Source organism: Somniosus microcephalus, chromosome 9, assembly GCF_052327205.1.
Source record: "Somniosus microcephalus isolate GS21.2 chromosome 9, FLI_Smic_1.0, whole genome shotgun sequence".
NCBI lineage: Eukaryota > Metazoa > Chordata > Chondrichthyes > Squaliformes > Somniosidae > Somniosus > Somniosus microcephalus.
In genome coordinates, this window is record NC_140995.1 from 60,245,959 (window position 1) to 60,263,836 (window position 17,878).

The 17,878-nt window shown below is 46.6% G+C and overlaps 1 protein-coding gene across 1 annotated transcript in view; it reads left to right on the forward strand.

Annotated features, from left to right (window-relative positions):
• The window catches only part of elp3 (elongator acetyltransferase complex subunit 3), a 157,986-nt gene that overhangs the window by 21,394 nt on the left and 118,714 nt on the right, over positions 1–17,878 (forward strand). The window contains exons 6-9 of the mRNA XM_085996640.1: positions 119–187; positions 1,166–1,320; positions 9,025–9,186; positions 14,439–14,565. Of these exons, the coding sequence (XP_085852766.1) occupies positions 119–187; positions 1,166–1,320; positions 9,025–9,186; positions 14,439–14,565 (513 nt within the window). The remainder of the gene's footprint in view (positions 1–118; positions 188–1,165; positions 1,321–9,024; positions 9,187–14,438; positions 14,566–17,878) is intronic.

Below are 17,878 nucleotides of genomic sequence, written 5' to 3' on the forward strand. Positions count from 1 at the left end.
ATTACCTGAGGATGTAGGTGCTGCCTTGTCCCCACATACCCATTATCCCTCGAGGACTATTTGAGGAACTTCGTGAATTGGCTGCACTTACATCTTTGTCTTTATTCCCATTGAACAGCCAACCTCAATGAGAGCGATACGTGCGAGATACGACCCCTACTTACAGACGAGGCACCGTGTGGAGCAGGTACGTATGGCAAGGGGCTGTCTTCTTACCCCAGCGAATAAACTCTCCTCACCTGCTCATCATTTCAAAAAGGAATTTCAATAACGTGCATAGCAGAGTAGGTAAATGAGGAGTATCTGAGATTCTGGACCCATGAGCCTTACTTTAATGTCACACTTTGATACGAGAGATATTGTTTTTGCAGTGCTGTGCTTTGTCATGGTTTTAGTAATTGTCTTTATGCTGCATTTTCTTAAAGATATATTGAAAAAAAATAAAGAAATCATCAAAGGGAGAGCTGCTGACATTGTGGGGAGGTGGCTGAACGAGACAATAGGATCAAGCAGAGAAGCAGCCCTTTCACCCCCCGGGGCGCGCTCTCTCCTCTCACCATGCCACCCCATACCCCGCAGCTCACTTTCTCCCCACCCACCCCCGCCCCCCCCCCCCCCCCAACATATGCCCCGGGGGTGCTTGCGCTCTCTCTCTTCCTTTTATTCCCCCGCCCCCCCAATGACCTGGGGGCTCTCTTTCTCCCCCCCCCCAAAAAAAAAAGTCCCCGGGAGCTCTCGTCTCTCTTTTTCCCCACACCCTCAGTCTCTCTGGAAGGGGCTCTACAGTGGCCTCTGCTGCTTTTTAACAGGGAAGGGATGTGGAAAAAAAACCGATTAAAATAGACAAAGTGTGGAGAAGGTTCTGGAGGGAGCAGATGGAACTCAGGTGGGTGACCCACAGTGCCACCTGTCTTGATCAGGAGCTGGAAGGACACGATCAAAAGTGAGGTAGATTTGGTGGGGGGCGGGTGGTGTCAGGGTTGTATAGGTGTAATGAGAAGCTGTGTGACAGGAAAGTGTTACTGGAAGTAAGTGATATTTACAGGGAGTGTGAGCGCACGGAAGATTTAGTACAGTGGTTACACAGATCGTGAGGCTGTTCGGTTCATTTGACCCAATATGACATTTACCTTGTCCCTTTTTCCTCTGTCTCTATCTCATTTAGCTGAAACAGTTGGGACACAGTGTGGACAAGGTTGAGTTCATTGTGATGGGTGGGACGTTCATGGCGCTGCAGGAGGAATACAGGGATTACTTCATCCGTAACCTGCATGATGCCCTCTCTGGGCACACCTCCAACAGCGTGGCAGAGGCTGTCAAGTAAGTAACTGTGGTTTGAAGAGTTTTGATGAGTTGATGGAATCTAAAACCTCTCTGCCAGAGTTCGATGTTGTGGTGGATCTGTGTCGCTGGGACCTGTTGCCCTGTTGGTATAACGGGATTTGCTGGGTGCAACACAGGAGAATTGCATCACCCCCAACAAAGCCTTTCTCATGCTCTGTCCGTTCATATAAACCTCTCCGTGCATCTCAAACACGGTGACTGTAAATCACTTTCCCTGCAGTGACTGCTCTTTTCCAGCAGAGGGAAACCCATCTTCACGTTTGTGCATCTTTTGCAGATCCTCAACGATTCGCCAACATTTTCAGGACAGACCCAGTAATACAATCTCACAGCGACTTGCATCTGACGAGCTATGGAGTCTCACAGTTGTAAGTCTGCAGAGAGCAGGAGCTGCAAGGCTTGCATCGTGGCCATCTCTCTCTACTTTCTCTCTCTTTATCTCTTTCACTCTATCTCCTATCTTTTTTGCTCTATTTCTCTATCTTTTTCTCCCTTTCTCTTTTTCTCTCTCTCTCTTTAACCTCACTCTTTCTCCCTTCATCTCACTCTCTATCTCTTTTTTCCTCACGCTTTCCTGCCATGTCCCCTCACTGTTGTATTCTGTCCTTTTCTTGTTTCCACTCCTCTTTGTCTCTGAATGCTGCCATTCCGCTCCCTTAACACACATCCATTAGCCAACTTCCAGAGACAAACGGGTGGTGTACAAGCCACACTGCCTCGCGCGGTGGTCTCTGCCACATGTCTGGCGCGGCGGTCAAAACAGCACAGTTGTCACGGTCTGTCAGCAGTGATCGGCAGCAATACTCCGGCAGCCTTTACAAATCTGAGGTAGAAATGTGGAGATCCACAACAATGAGATCAAAGAGAATTTGGATTTCTTCTTCAATTTTTCTCTCTTTGTCAGGAATATGGTGATTCTGTAGGAGTCTACATACACCTAGCAAAAAATACTGAACTCGGAGAGGTTCAACAGAAAAGGTTTAATTGTTGAGGCTGCATGCTGAACACAAAATGGAGTCAGAGACTACACAAAGTACAACTCTCTTTCATCAGTGCACAGCTTCGACGACTCCTCCCCCGCTCTGGGCTTAACTATGTTGCAGATCAAGTTTCTTAAAGGTGTGATCCTTCTTTAAAGGCATGACGCCTGATTTATAGTCTACGGACCAGAAAGCGGATTGTGTCCGTTCTGTGATCGGTACGCCACAATTCATCACTGGCTATGGTTTTATTCAACCTGTCTTTCACTTTTTCTCATCATGTCCTACACTCCTTTTACTCTCGTACTTCCTCTCCCCTTTTTTCTCATTCTATTTCTCACTCCATTTTCATTTATGTATATTTTTACCTCTCTCTGTGTGTCTGGCCCCCTCTCTCTCTGTGTGTCTGGCCCTCTCTCTCTGTGTGTCTGGCCCCCTCTCTGTGTGTCTGGCCCCCTCTCTGTGTGTCTGGCCCCCTCTCTGTGTGTCTGGCCCCCTCTCTGTGTGTCTGGCCCCCTCTCTGTCTGTGTGTCTGGCCCCCTCTCTGTCTGTGTGTCTGGCCCCCTCTCTGTCTGTGTGTCTGGCCCCCTCTCTGTCTGTGCGTCTGGCCCCCTCTCTGTCTGTGCGTCTGGCCCCCTCTCTGTCTGTGCGTCTGGCCCCCTCTCTGTCTGTGCGTCTGGCCCCCTCTCTGTCTGTGCGTCTGGCCCCCTCTCTGTCTGTGCGTCTGGCCCCCTCTCTCTCTGTGCGTCTGGCCCCCTCTCTGTCTGTGCGTCTGGCCCCCTCTCTGTCTGTGCGTCTGGCCCCCTCTCTGTCTGTGTGTCTGGCCCCCTCTCTGTCTGTGTGTCTGGCCCCCTCTCTGTCTGTGTGTCTGGCCCCCTCTCTGTCTGTGTGTCTGGCCCCCTCTCTGTCTGTGTGTCTGGCCCCCTCTCTGTCTGTGTGTCTGGCCCCCTCTCTGTCTGTGTGTCTGGCCCCCTCTCTGTCTGTGTGTCTGGCCCCCTCTCTGTCTGTGTGTCTGGCCCCCTCTCTGTCTGTGTGTCTGGCCCCCTCTCTGTCTGTGTGTCTGGCCCCCTCTCTGTCTGTGTGTCTGGCCCCCTCTCTGTCTGTGTGTCTGGCCCCCTCTCTGTCTGTGTGTCTGCCCCCCCCCCCCTCTCTCGCTCACCCCCTCTCTCGCTCGCCCCCTCGCCCTCCCCCTGCCGTCTGTCTGGCGCTCTCTGCCTACTGCCCCCTTTGAATAATTAGCAGTTCTTTTCACCATTGTTTTTCATAACCTATCAATGGGTATAAAATGGAAAACTGATCTCGGGACTGTTGTTACTCTTCTTGGAGCTATCCCTTCCCCATGCCAAATATTGGGCGACAATCAGAAAAATCCTCCTACCCTTGTGATCTCTGAATCTTTGTTCAGCATAAATGAAAGAGTCAGTATGAGTATGTCAGTCATGTTGCATACAGTATTATGTGGTGTCGCAGCTTTGGAGCTGCTGATTGAAGGGTGGTTTATGCAGTTAAACTCAGCGCCTCTTTCTTTGGGCGTTCTCCTGCGAGGGCTCCGACGTCCATTTCAGTCCATTAACAGAAGGGAAGTGAAGTCAGCTTCTCCGAGCTGCCCAAACCTTTGCAGCTCGTCCACTTGGCCTAGTGACTCAGCTGGGTAATGTAGGGATACAGATGTTCCAGTGATTCGTGAACCTGGACAGTAGTCAGTCAATGAAAGTCACACGTACACGGTAGGTTCGTCAATCAATTAGTGGCCATTTAATGATTTAAACAATTCACACAAGCATCAAGCAAATCCATAAGTTCCAGCAACCTTAAAAGCAACAATCGTGGCATCAAGGCAGGAGAGTGATCAGCTCTCTCGTAGCTCTTTGAAGTTTCTTCTTGTTCCTGGACGTCCTTCCTCTCGGCGAAGCTTCTCGAGGCTCCTCCGACTGCACTAAGGAATCTGCCACGATATTCAATTTTTATATGATTTTTGTCAGTTGAGGTGTGAGTTAAAGTCCAGAGAAGTCCACTTTTGTCCACTCACCCAGTTGCATTAGTGATGGGTGGTTGGCTGGGCCACTCAAAACTGTGTGAACCCAGGCGCGGCATTTGCACCGTGTGAAACTAGCATGTGAAATCTCCTTTAGCCTCTTGTCCGTGTGAAACCAGGGGCTGTATTTTTAGTTGTCTTTCTGGAGGATTGCATACTGTCTTTAGCGCTGTTTTTCCAAGTCAGTTGTTTTGAGAACCACGGGTCAGTTCGAAGCCTCTCAAAGTTTCTGCACGCTGCTGCCTTTGCAGTTTAAACTTACAGGGGCAGTAATTCCTCCCCAAACGCGTGAGTACGGAAGGGGTACTCAAGCGTCTGGCCGGAGGAAATGCCGGTTTTCAGCATGCGCATGTGCTGAAAACCGGCATTTCCTCTCCGCCAACCCAAGAGGTGAAGAGGCTAGCGCGTGCGCTCTAGGGGGCAGCGCGTGCGTCTTGGATTTCCTCTGTTTTGGGGGATTTGCGCATGTGTAAAGGCCTCCGGTCTTTACGCTTGTAAAAAGCACACGTAAGTATTTATTTTTACAGGTAAGTGGTGTTTTAGTGCAATTTAGAATTTTTTTTCCCACAGGTTTATTATTTTAAAGAATCTACAATAAGGTAAGTTTAGTTTTAGACCCTTTTTATTAAAAATTTATTTATTTTTTTCCCAAAAAAAAATTGTTTAAATTTTTTTTAACTTATTTATACTTAATTTAATGATTGGGATGTTTTTTTAATTTTTATTTAAAGTTTAAATAGTGTTTTGGGCCCCCGTAGTTTTCATGAGTTTGACAGTTCTTACTCTCAAACTCATGAATGAACCTTTCCCTCCCCTGATTGGTTGTACAGTGCTCACCTGATCCCAGCCGGCACATCGCACTAACTACGCCGCTGGATCAGGTAAGCACATCGCGCCGACATCTGAACCGGGCCTGTGACAGGAAATGCAAGCAGGCCCGGGCTTCAGATGTCAGCGCGCAGGGTGAGTGCAGATCGGGGGCTTGCACCCGCGGCAAGTTCTGGGCCACAATGTAATGTAAACTTGTTTTGTTACCTCGCTTCTTTTCCGCGCCCGTGGGAATATGGGTAAAAGGATTGTCCCTCTGCTGCTGGAAGGATCGTGCCCGAACTGATGGGGTGAAAGTCACCCTCTCTCCAGCTGTAATGGTTTGAAGTGAAATAGGTTCAGACAGACTGAACCCAGTTCCTATTAGATGTGAGTTCACACAGAAGAAAGCTGCCTATAAATATGACACTTGAGGGGGGTGGCAGAGTGGGAATGGTCTCATCGGTGAGTGCTCTCCTGAGGTCAGGGTTCAAACATGTTCCTCATGGAGCAGGAACTTCACTCTGATTCAGAGCTGTGCTGCAACACGAATCTACCCTGCTGCAAGTTGACAGACCCTGATCTGGATTCCGCCTGCAGGTTTGGAGCGGTCAGAGTTTTCTGAACAAGGCGATACGGTGCAGGGGAGCTGGGTAGTGAACAGCATGAGTAGGTCTGAGCTTCACATGGATTCTCTAATTTTGGATCCTGTCAACTGATATTCACAGAAGGAAAGTTGGAGATTTCAAACTTCGATGTAGCATTTAGGAAAGGAGAATGAGACTGTCCAGAGAGCAGTCTAGACACAGACGCCTGGAGGGCGAGACTGTCCAGAGAGCAATCTGGACAGACCCCTGGATGCTGCTCCCTGGAGGGGTGTCCATGAGAGATGGGGGGACCCCATTGTCTGGGACAGTGCAGATTCCATCTCCCCACAGAACAGTCCAGAAACATGAACCGGGAGGAGGGGCACTGTTATGATCCTGCAGCCAGTGAACTGAGTTATTGATGCAACACTTAGAGTGCAGCATTCATCGTCATTTTCATTGAAGAGGTATTTTTTTCTGCAGTGGTATTTTAATGAGCTTCTATTCTAGTGGCTGCTCTATTTAAGCAACTGGTGATTGAATATTGATTGGTGAAGTACGTCACTTATTAAAACATTTTTATGATTTTGTAGTTACTGAGTTTGTTTGGGTATTTTTGTGTTTAGACTCTTAAATGATTGCTTTGTAATGGAGCATCAATCTTACCATCTGTTATTGTGGGTGAATCAGACAAGAGGAAAGTAGGCTGGACAGAGAGCTGATCAGTCATTCCGACAGGCAGGCAGGTTCAAGTGACCAGCAATTCTGGGACTTAAAGCTGCAATAGCTGCAGAGCGATGGGAAGTGAGCTTGTGCTGACTATCCTCCCATCACGCCGTGTTTCAGTGCAAGTGTTCGCTCCGAGACTTGAAAGGCGGGGGAAAAATCACGAGTGGTTCTGGCTAATGTTTCTGCTAAGCTGCGCGGCAGCGCACCAGTCTGGAGGTCCCACGCAGGCCGCTCCCCGGCTTTTACATGGAAGAAATCACGCATGCATGAAAATTTGAATGGCCGTGCAGCCAGTTAAAGGGGCCGCGCACGGAAAAAAATGAGAGGGAACATTGGTGACATTGTACAGACCCCTCCCTGTGGCTTATCCAGTGTGTTGCACTAAAATGAGGGAGCTCTGACTTCTGAATTATACCACTGGGAGTTTCAAATCGTCTTGTCTACATTTCTAGAGCAGTAGAGCATCCTCCAGGAACTTCAACTAGCATTAAGTCCCATTCATCCACCGCCATCTGTGCTCGCTGACCTACATTGGCTCCTGGTCCACCCAACGCCGCGACTTTAAAATTCCCATCCTTGTGTTCAAATCCCTCCGTGGCCTCGCCCCTCCCTATCTCTGTAACCTCCTCCAGCCCTGCAATCCATGTTCCCTGTCATTTTTTTTGGGTGCGCGGCCCATTCATGTTCCCCGCATACATGAACTTTCACATTAAAAAAAGCCAGTGCCGGGCCGCACAGCTTAGGAAACGTTGCCTACAACCTTCCGAGATCTCTGCACTCCTCCAAATCTGGCCTCTTCAGCATCCACGATTTTAATTGCCCCACCATTGGCGGCCTTGCTATCAGCTGCCTAGGCCCTACACTCTGGAATTCCCTCCCTAAACCCCTCTGTGTCTCTCGCCTCCTTTAAGACCTTCCTTAAAATCCACCTCTTTGTCCAAGCTTTTACTCACCCCTCTTAATATCGCCTCCTTTTGGGTCAGTGGCAATTTTTGTCTGATTACACTGCTGTGAAGCGCCTCAATGTTTTACTACATCATGTGAAAGGTGCTCTATAAATGCAGGGTGTTGCTATCACCGATCAAGAGCGGTGCTGTGTATGGCTGCGTTAAGCGATGGTTTGCGCTCTGCGTCAAACTGTTTCTCGGTTATTGGATGGTTATGTGAATGGAACTGTCTAAATCGAGTTACCACAAACCTGTAAGAAATTGGGCAGCTAATTTATTATCCAGAGCACAAATCCTGATTGTCACTGCAGTACTTTAAATTGGGAGAACAGAATGTGTTTACATGACAGGGTCGAACGAACAGCTCAGTGCAGCACCGAAAATTGGATTGAAGTCCTTCATTCAGGCAGATTGTTGCACTGCTTTTGAGTCCTAGAATTAAAGCTGGTGTCTTTCACTCTTTGCTTAGAAGTAAAAGGTGAATATTCCAGTGTACTGCACCTTCAGTGGAAATATCACTCTCGTGTTCGACTGCCGTTGGTTTAATTTTGCTCAATAGGGAATTCAGGAGAAACTTCTTTACCCAAAGAGTGGTGAGAATGTGGAACTCGCTACCACAGGGAGTGGTTGAGGCGAATAGCATTGATGCATTTAAGGGGAAGCTAGCTAAACATGAGAGAGAAAGGAATAGAGGGATATGCTGCTCGGGTGAGATGAAGAGGGGTGGGAGGAGGCTCATGGCCCGAATGGCCTGTTTCTGTGCTGTAAACTCTAAAACTCGATGTGTGCTCTGGGAGGTGCACAGCAGTGAATGGTACAGTAACTAGTACTTGGGCTAAAATATCACCTGTTGCTGTGCAGAGAATCCATCTTACAGATTAACCTCCCCTGACAGTATGAAATCAATAAATGCAAGGCCGGGTCCAGGCCTCCGCCTGGGCACTCTGGGGACAGGATCCCGCTCCTCAGAATGTTTGTAAACCACCTGCTGCAAGATGATTTCTCTTTAGTTCTCAATCTGGCAAACCCAATGTTTTCCTGATTGTGATGAAAATGCAGTCCGATGCTGTCCAGGGGCTGCTGGCGATGGGCAGAGGTAAATTGTGCTGAGTTATGGAGAGTTTCCGTGTTGAGGCTTCAATGTGCTGTGCTGTGTGAGGAGGCAGCTTTATACCTGCAGTTTCTTGGGTGGCCAGTGCTGAGTTATATGGTGCCGTTGGCTTGAGCTAGTGTGTACAGGGAATGAGGAGAGCGGCCTGAGGCTGGTCCCCTGCCCCTCCCAACAGATAACTTAGAAGCCGGTTAAGTGGGTGAAGGGTGCCCCACAGAGGGAATATAATTTACAGTGGAATGTTTTTCCCCATAATTTGCCTGGCAACATTTGATTTTGTAAGTAATTTAAGTGCTTTTCACGGATGCTGATAGCGTTGGTGACTGCCACCTGTACAGTGTTTGGAGCTGGCTGTATGTGGTGGTTGGGTGTAGCCCAGATGTAGCGATGATTTGGCAGTGTGTGTGGGAGCTGCTCGCTGTTTTACCGTTGCCTCTGTCCAGGTGACCTTTGGATTAATGAACTGGTTTTAAACTGATTTCAGGTACTCTGAGCGCAGCAATACCAAGTGTGTTGGGATCACCATTGAGACCAGACCAGACTACTGCCTGAAGCGACATCTCAGTGACATGCTGCAGTACGGATGCACACGGCTGGAGATTGGGGTGCAGAGTGTCTATGAGGATGTGGCCAGAGACACCAACAGGTGGGGCATGCTTCAAAACCCAAACATTTCACTCGGGCATTTTCAAAAGTGCCACTGCTCCTTTGGAATAGGCCATTTAGCTCCCCGAGCCTGTTCCACCCTTCAAAGGTCACAAATCAGCCATGAGCCCAAACTCCATATACTCGCCTTTGCCCCATATCCCTTAATATCTTTGGTTAACAGAAATCTATCAATCTCAGATTTAAAATTAACAATTGACCCAGCATCAGTTGCCGTTTGCAGAAGAGTGTTCCAAAATCCTACCACCCTTTACATGTAGAAGTGTTTCCGAACTTCACTCCCGAAAGGCCTGGCTCTAATGTTTAGACTATGCCTCCTAGTCATAGGCTCCACAAGCAGCGGAGATAGAGTAGATAGTTTCTCTCTATCAGTTCTCAATATCTTGTAAACTTCGATCAAATCACCCCTTAACCGTCTAAATTCCAGCGACGACAACCCTAGTTTGTGTAATCTCTCCTCGTAATTTAACCCTTGGAGTCCAGGTATCATTCTAGTAAAACTGCGCTGCACTCCCTCCAAGGCCAATATAACCTTCCTAAGATGCGGTGCCCAGAATTGAGCACAGTACTCCAGGTATGGTCTAACCATGGCTTTGTATAGCAGTAGCATGACTTCTAACCCCTTGTATTCTAGTTCTCTAGATATAAAGGGCAGCATTCCATTAGTCTGTGATTATTTTCTGTACGTATCCATGACATTTGAATGATCTTTGTACATGGACCCCTAAGTTTCTTTGGACCTCCACTGCTTCTAGCTTTTCACCATTTAGAAAGTACTCTGATTTATCCTTTTTAGGTCCTGCCAATTAGAGTAACTGTCCATTATCCCTACTCTCTCCTGCCACTCAGCCAATTTCCTAACCAGGTCAATAATTTGCCCTCCATTCCATGAGCTTCAGCTTTAGCTAGCAGTCTCTTAAGAGGGACTTTATCAAATACCATCTGGAAGTCCATATAATTAACATCCATAGACATTCCTCTGTCCACCACTTGAGTCACCGCTTCAAAAAACTCAGTCAGGTTCGTCAGGCATGACCTACCCTTTACAAAGCCATGGTGGCTCTCTGATCAGCTGAAAAATTTCAATGTGTTCAGTCACTCTATTCTTAATTATAGACTATAGTAATTTCTTGACAACAGATGTTAGGCTAACTGGTCTATAATTCCCTGGTTTCCCCCCTCACCTTTCTTAAATAGCAGAGTGACATGCGCAGTTTTCCAATCTAAAGGATACCCTTCATCATGACATTTATATAATGCACCTTCCTTGAATTCATTCCATTAACTAGAAATCCTGCACTTTTAGGATTCTGAGGTGCACAAGGTACCTGTTTGGTTGTGAAAAGGAAATCGACCAGAAGTGTCATTAATTAATTACGGTGAGTGGAAAAAGTAGCTTACGTGGGTCACATGCCCACTTCTGAAGTGCAGTTTCTAAAAAAGATTCAATATTTCCTTTTGTAACTAGAATAAAGAAGTCAGTGCATTGAAAGCTGGCAGAAAATATTTATACAAGATTATATCCCTAATAATATCCTTTTATTTGTCCCATTACAGACTCGCCCTCTCTACATTCCCCCTCGTGTCCCATTACAGACTCACCCTCTCTGCATCCCCCCTCTTGTCCTGTAACAGACTCACCCTCTCTACATCCGCTCTCTTGTCCCATTACAGACTCACCCTCTCTACATCCCCCCTCTTGTCCTGTAACAGACTCACCCTCTCTCCATCCCCCCTCTTGTCCCATTACAGACTCACCCTCTCTACATCTGCCCTCTTGTCCCATTACAGACTCACCCTCTCTGCATCCCCCCTCGTGTCCCATTACAGACTCACCCTCTCTACATCCCCCCCTCTTGTCCCATTACAGACTCGCCCTCTCTACATCCCCCCTCTTGTCTCGTAACAGACTCACCCTCTCTACATCCCCCCCTCTTGTCCTCTAACAGACTCACCCTCTCTACATCCCCCCTCTTGTCCCATTACAGACTCGCCCTCTCTACATCCCCCCTCTTGTCTCGTAACAGACTCACCCTCTCTGCATCCCCCCTCGTGTCCCATTACAGACTCGCCCTCTCTACATCCCCCCTCTTGTCCTGTAACAGACTCACCCTCTCTACATCCCCCCTCTTGTCCCGTAACAGACTCACCCTCTCTACATCCCCCCTCTTGTCCTCTAACTGACTCACCCTCTCTACATCCCCCCTCGTGTCCCATTACAGACTCACCCTCTCTACATCCCCCCTCTTGTCCTGTAACAGACTCACCCTCTCTGCATCCCCCCTCGTGTCCCATTACAGACTCACCCTCTCTACATCCCCCCTCTTGTCCTCTAACAGACTCACCCTCTCTACATCCCCCCCCTCTTGTCCTGTAACAGACTCACCCTCTCTACATCCCCCCTCTTGTGCCATTACAGACTCACCCTCTCTACATCCCCCCCCTCTTGTCCTGTAACAGACTCACCCTCTCTACATCCCCCCTTTTGTCCTGTAGCAGACTCACCCTCTCTACATCCCTCCTCTTGTCCTGTAACAGACTCACCCTCTCTACATCCCCCCCCTTTTGTCCTGTAGCAGACTCACCCTCTCTAGCAGCAAACATAAAGACAGACTGCAAAAGCTTTTATCGGTATATCAGGAGGAAAAGACTGGTAAAATCCCAAGTCGGTCCCTTGCAGTCCGATTCGGGAGAATATATAATGGAGAATAAGGAAATGGCAGACCAATTAAACTCATACTTTGGTTCTGTATTCACAAAGGAGGACACAAATAACCTCCCAGGAATATCGGCAAACATAGGGACTAATGAGAGGGAGGAGCTGACAGAAACTAGTATCTCTAGGGATATGGTGCTGGGTAAGTTGAGGGGACTGAAGGCCGACAAATCCCCGGGGCCTGATAAACTACATCCTAGGGTACTTAAGGAGGTGGCCCTGGAGATAGCAGATGCTCTAAGGATCATCTTCCGGAACTCCATTGACTCGGGAACAGTACCCGTGGATTGGAGGGTAGCTAATGTTACCCCAATATTTAAAAAGGGGGGTAGAGAGAAAGCAGGGAATTATAGACCAGTAAGCCTTACATCGGTTGTGGGCAGAATGCTAGAGTCCATTATTAAGGATAAAATAGCGGAGCACTTGACAAATGGGGAAAGGATCGGACAGAGTCAACATGGATTTACAAAGGGTAAATCGTGTTTGACTAATCTGCTGGAATTTTTTGAGGAAGTAACTGGTAAAATAGATGGGGGAGAGCCAGTGGATGTGGTGTACCTTGACTTCCAGAAAGCCTTCGATAAGGTTCCACACAAAAGATTATCATGCAAAATTAAGGCTCATGGGATTGGGGGCAAAGTATTAACGTGGATAGAGAACTGGCTGGCGGATAGAAAACAGAGAGTTGGAATAAACGGCTCGTTTTCGGAGTGGCAGGCAGTGACCAGCGGGGTGCCGCAAGGATCTGTCCTGGGACCCCAGCTGTTCACAATATATATAAATGATCTGGATCAGGGAATTGGATGCAATATTTCCAAATTCGCTGACGACACTAAACTAGGAGGAGGGGTGGGCTCTGATGAGGATGTCAGGAGGCTACAGTGCGATTTGGACAGGTTGGGGGAATGGGCGGATACGTGGCAGATGCACTATAATGTGGATAAATGCGAGGTTATCCACTTTGGGGGTAAAAACAGGAGGGTAGATTATTATCTAAACGGCAATAGATTGGGAGATGGGGAAGTGCAGAGGGACCTGGGTGTTCTTGTGCACCAGTCACTGAAGGAGAGCATGCAGGTGCAACAGGCGATTAAGAAGGCAAATGGTATGTTGGCCTTCATATCAAGGGGGTTCGAGTATAGGAATAGGGATACCTTACTACAGCTGTACAAGGTGCTGGTGAGACCGCATCTGGAGTATTGTGTACAGTTTTGGTCGCCCCATCTGCGGAAGGATGTTCTTGCCATGGAAAGAGTGCAACGGCGATTCACCAGGCTGATACCTGGAATGGCGGGAATGACCTACGAAGAGAGATTAAATAGTTTGGGCTTGTACTCACTGGAGTTTAGAAGATTGAGAGGGGATCTCATCGAAACATATAAAATTATGGCAGGCCTGGACAGGCTGAATTCAGAGAGAATGTTTCCAATGGCCGGGGAGCACAGAACCAGGGGCCACAGTCTAAAAATAGCGGGCAAATCATTTAAAACAGAGATGAGGAAGAATTTCTTCACTCAAAGAGTGGTGAGCCTGTGGAATTCCCTGCCACAGAGGGCTGCGAAGGCTAATTCAATAAATATTTTCAAGAGAGAATTGGATATATTTCTGAAGGCTAAGGGGATTAAGGGTTACGGAGAAAAGGCGGGGACGGGGTACTGAACTGGTAAGATCAGCTATGATCTCAGACGAAGATCAGCCATGATCTCATTGAATGGCGGAGCAGGCTCGAAGGGCCGAATGGCCTACTCCTGTTCCTATTTCTATGTTTTACATCCCCCCTCTTGTCCTGTAACAGACTCACCCTCTCTACATCCCCCCCCCTTTTGTCCTGTAGCAGACTCACCCTCTCTACTTCCCCCCCCTTTTGTCCTGTAACAGACTCACCCTCTCTACATCCCCCCCCTTTTGTCCTGTAACAGACTCACCCTCTCTACATCCCCCCCCTTTTGTCCTGTAACAGACTCACCCTCTCTACATCCCTCCTCGTGTCCCATACTTAGACTTACCCTCTCAATTGTCACCCTGGGGATTGGTGTTCCCTCGTTCACCAATACCTGAACCCCAGGGACCATCAGCCAGTGTTGCCTGATACCTCGGATAGTAGCCCAGGGTGTGGCCTACGTCAAGTGAACAGGCAGCTACTGAGCGATGGATAGGAGCTGAGTGCAAAGTGAGGATCGGTCTGGTGTGTGGAGAAAGGTGATTACACTTTCTAAGTGCGCTATACACACCCAGGCACAACTACAAGGTTGCCAAAACCCACAGCTGAAACAGGGATTTGATGAAGTAGACTGTTTAAGAACAAAACAGTGTCTGATGGTGATGCAGTGCGATTTTTAAAAAAATGTTTCAAGCCATTGGTACATCTGAGAAAACTTCAATGTAATTTTGTTTTGGATGCCGATGGTGTTGAGTCCCTGCTGTTTGACTGTCCTGCTGATAAATACTTTCAGGGGTCACGCTACAGAGAGCTCATGACTCGCCTGGCTAAACCTTTGCTTCTTTTTTTTCTGCAGGGGTCACACTGTTAGAGCAGTGTGTGAGTCATTCCAGCTGGCAAAGGATGCTGGCTTTAAAGTCGTGGCACACATGATGCCCGATCTGCCCAACGTCGGCCTGGAGAGAGACATCGAACAGTTCATTGTAAGTGTCCTTCAGCCGGGTCCTCCTTTGCCCAAATAATCGCTGTAGTCTTCATCCCATAAAGTCCTCATTCTATACAAGAAAAGGAGCACGGAGACCAGTTTAATACCACAATATGGTTAGGCAGAGTCAACATAGTTTTATGAAGGGGAAATCGTGTTTGACAAATCTATTAGTTTTTTGAGGGTGTAACTAGCAGGCATGATGAGGGGAACCAGTGGATGTAGTATATTTGGATTTTCAGAAGGTATTCGATAAGGTGCCACACGAGGTTATTACATAAAATTAGGGCTCATAGAATTGGGGGTAATATATTAGCATGGATTGAGGATTGGTTAATGGACAGAGAACAGTAGGTATAAGAAATAGGAGCAGGAGTAGACCATTTGGCCCTTCGATCCTGCTTTGCTATTCAATAAGATCATCTCCACTTTCTTGCACTATCCCCATATCCCTTGATTCCCTTAATATTCAAAAATATATCGATCTCTGTCTTGATTATACTTGACGACTGAGCCGCCACAGCCCTCTAGGGTAGAGAATTCCAAAGATTCACCACCCTCTGAGTGAAGACATTTCTCCTCATCTCAGTCCTAAATGACCGACCCCTTATGCTGAGACTGTGACCCGTGATTCTGGACGCCCCAGTCAGGGGAAACATCCTCCCTGCATCTACCCTGTCAAGTCCTGTAAGAATTTTGTATGTTTCAATGAGATTACCTCGCATTCTTCTAAACTGGAGAATATAGGCCTAGTTACTCAATCTCTCCTCATGGGACAATCTCCCCATCCCAGGAATCTGTCTGATGAACCTTGGTTGCACTCCCTCTATGGCAAGTATATCCTTCCTTAGGTAAGGAGACCAAAACTGTACACAATACTCCAGGTGTGATCTCACCAGGGCCCTATTTAATTGCAGTAAGTCGCCTTTACTCTTATACTCAAACCCTCTTGTGAGAAAGGCCAACATACCATTTGCTTTCCTAATTGCTTGCTGTACCTGCATGTTAACTTTGTGATTTGTGTACAAGGACACCCAGGTCCCTCTGAACACCAACATTTCCTAATCTCTGCTTTTCTGTTTTTCCTACCAAAGTGGATAACTTCACATTTTCCACATTATATTCCATTTGCCATGTTCTTGCCCACTCACTTAGCCTGTCTATATCCCTTTAAAACTTCCTTGCATCCTCCTCACAATTTACATTCCCACCCAACTTTGTATCATCAGCAAACTTGGATATATTACATTTGGTCCCCTCGTCCAAATCACTGATGTAGATTGTGAATAGCTGAGGCCCAAGCAGTGATCCTTGCGGTACCCCACTAGTTACAGCCTGCCAACCCAAAAATGACTCGTTTATTCCTACTCTCTGTTTTCTGTCTGTTAACCAATCCTCAATCCATGCTAGTATATTACTCCCAATCCCATGAACCCTAATTTTGTTTAATAACTTTTTGTGTGGCACCTTATCAAATGCCTTCTGAAAATCCAAATATACCGCATCCACTGGTTTCCCCTCATCTATTCTGCTAGTTACAACCTCAAACAGATTTGTCAAACATGATTTCCCTTCGATAAATCAGTGTTGACTCTGCCCAATCCTATTATTTTCTAAGTGCCCTGTTACCACGTCCTTAATAGATTCTAGCATTTTCCCTACTACTGATGTCAGGCTAACTGGTCTGTAGTTCCCCGTTTTCTCTCCCTCCTTTCTTAAATAGTAGGATCCGTGGGAACCGTTCTAGAATCTGTGGAATTTTGGAAAATGACAACCAATGCATCCACTATCTCTATAGCCAACTCTTTCAAAACCCTAGGCTGTAGGCCATCAGGTCCAGGGGATTCATTGGCTTTAAATCCCATTAATTTCTCCAGTACTATTTTTTTTTTTACTAATACTAATTTCTTTCAGTTCCTCATTCTCACTAGACCCTTGGTTCTCCACTATTTCCCGGAAGTTTTTTGCGTCTTCTTCCGTGAAGACAGACACGAAGTATTTGTTTAATTTCTCTGCCATTTCCTTATTTCCCGTTATAATTTCTCCTGTCTCAGCCTGTAAGGGACCCACATTTACTTTCGCTAATCTTTTCCTTTTTACCTACCTATAGAAGCTTTTACAGTCTGTTTTTATGTCTCTTGCTAGTTTACTTTCATATTCTATTTTCCCTTTCTGTATCAGTTTCTTGGTCCTCCTTTGCTGAATTCTAAAATCCTATTTTTGGCAACATTATAAGCCTCTTCCTTTGATCTAATACTATCTTTAACTTCTCTTGTTAGCCACGGTTGAACCACTTTTCCTGTGGGGTTTGTGTGCCCTAAAGGAATGTATATTTGTTGTAAATTATGTATTCTTTAAATGCTAGCCATTGCTTGTCTACTATCATACCTTTTAATGTAGTTTCCCAATCTACTTTAGCCACCTCGCCCCTCATACCGACGCAGTTTGCTTTGTTTAGATTTATGATTCTAGTTTTGGATTTAACTAAGTCACTTTCAAACTCTCTATAAAATTCTATCACATTATGGTCACTCTTCCCTAAAGGTCCCTTTACTACAAGGTTATTAATTAACCCTTTCTCATTGCACAATACTAGATCTAAAATAGCCTGTTCCCTCGTTGGTTCCTCAACATACTGATCTATAAAACTATCTTGCATACACTCCATGAATTCGTCCTCCACACTATTACTGCAAATTTGGTTTGCCCAGTCTATATGTAGATTAAAGTCCCCCATGACTACTGTATTACCCTTGTTACATGCGCTTCTAATTTCCTGATTTATACTCTGCCCTACATTACAACTACTGTTTGGGGCCTATAAAAAAAACTCCCACCAATGTTTTCTGCCCCTTGCTGTTTCTTAGCTCCACCCAAACTGATTTACTTCTTGATTTTCGAGCTAAGATCCTTTCTCTCTACTGTCTTTATCCCATCTTTTATTATCAGGGCTACCCCTCCTCCTTTTCCATTTTGCCTATCAGTTTTAAAAGTTAAGTATCCTGGAATATTTAATTCACAACCATGGCCACTTTGCAACCACGTCTCCATTATGGCTATTAGATCAAACCTGTTCATTTCTATCTCTGCTATTAATTCATCTATTTTGTTGCGAATGCTTCGCGCATTCAGATATAGTGCCTTTAGCTTTGACTTATTTCTCTCTTTCCCTGATGTCACCGTAGTCACTGATGCCCTATTACCTTTGTTACTCTCTCTGCCCCTTCCTGACCCACTCTGCTTATTTTTACCCAAAACTCTACTCTGCTCTGGAGCCTTGACATTTCTCTCGCTGCTTTTAAATTTACTCT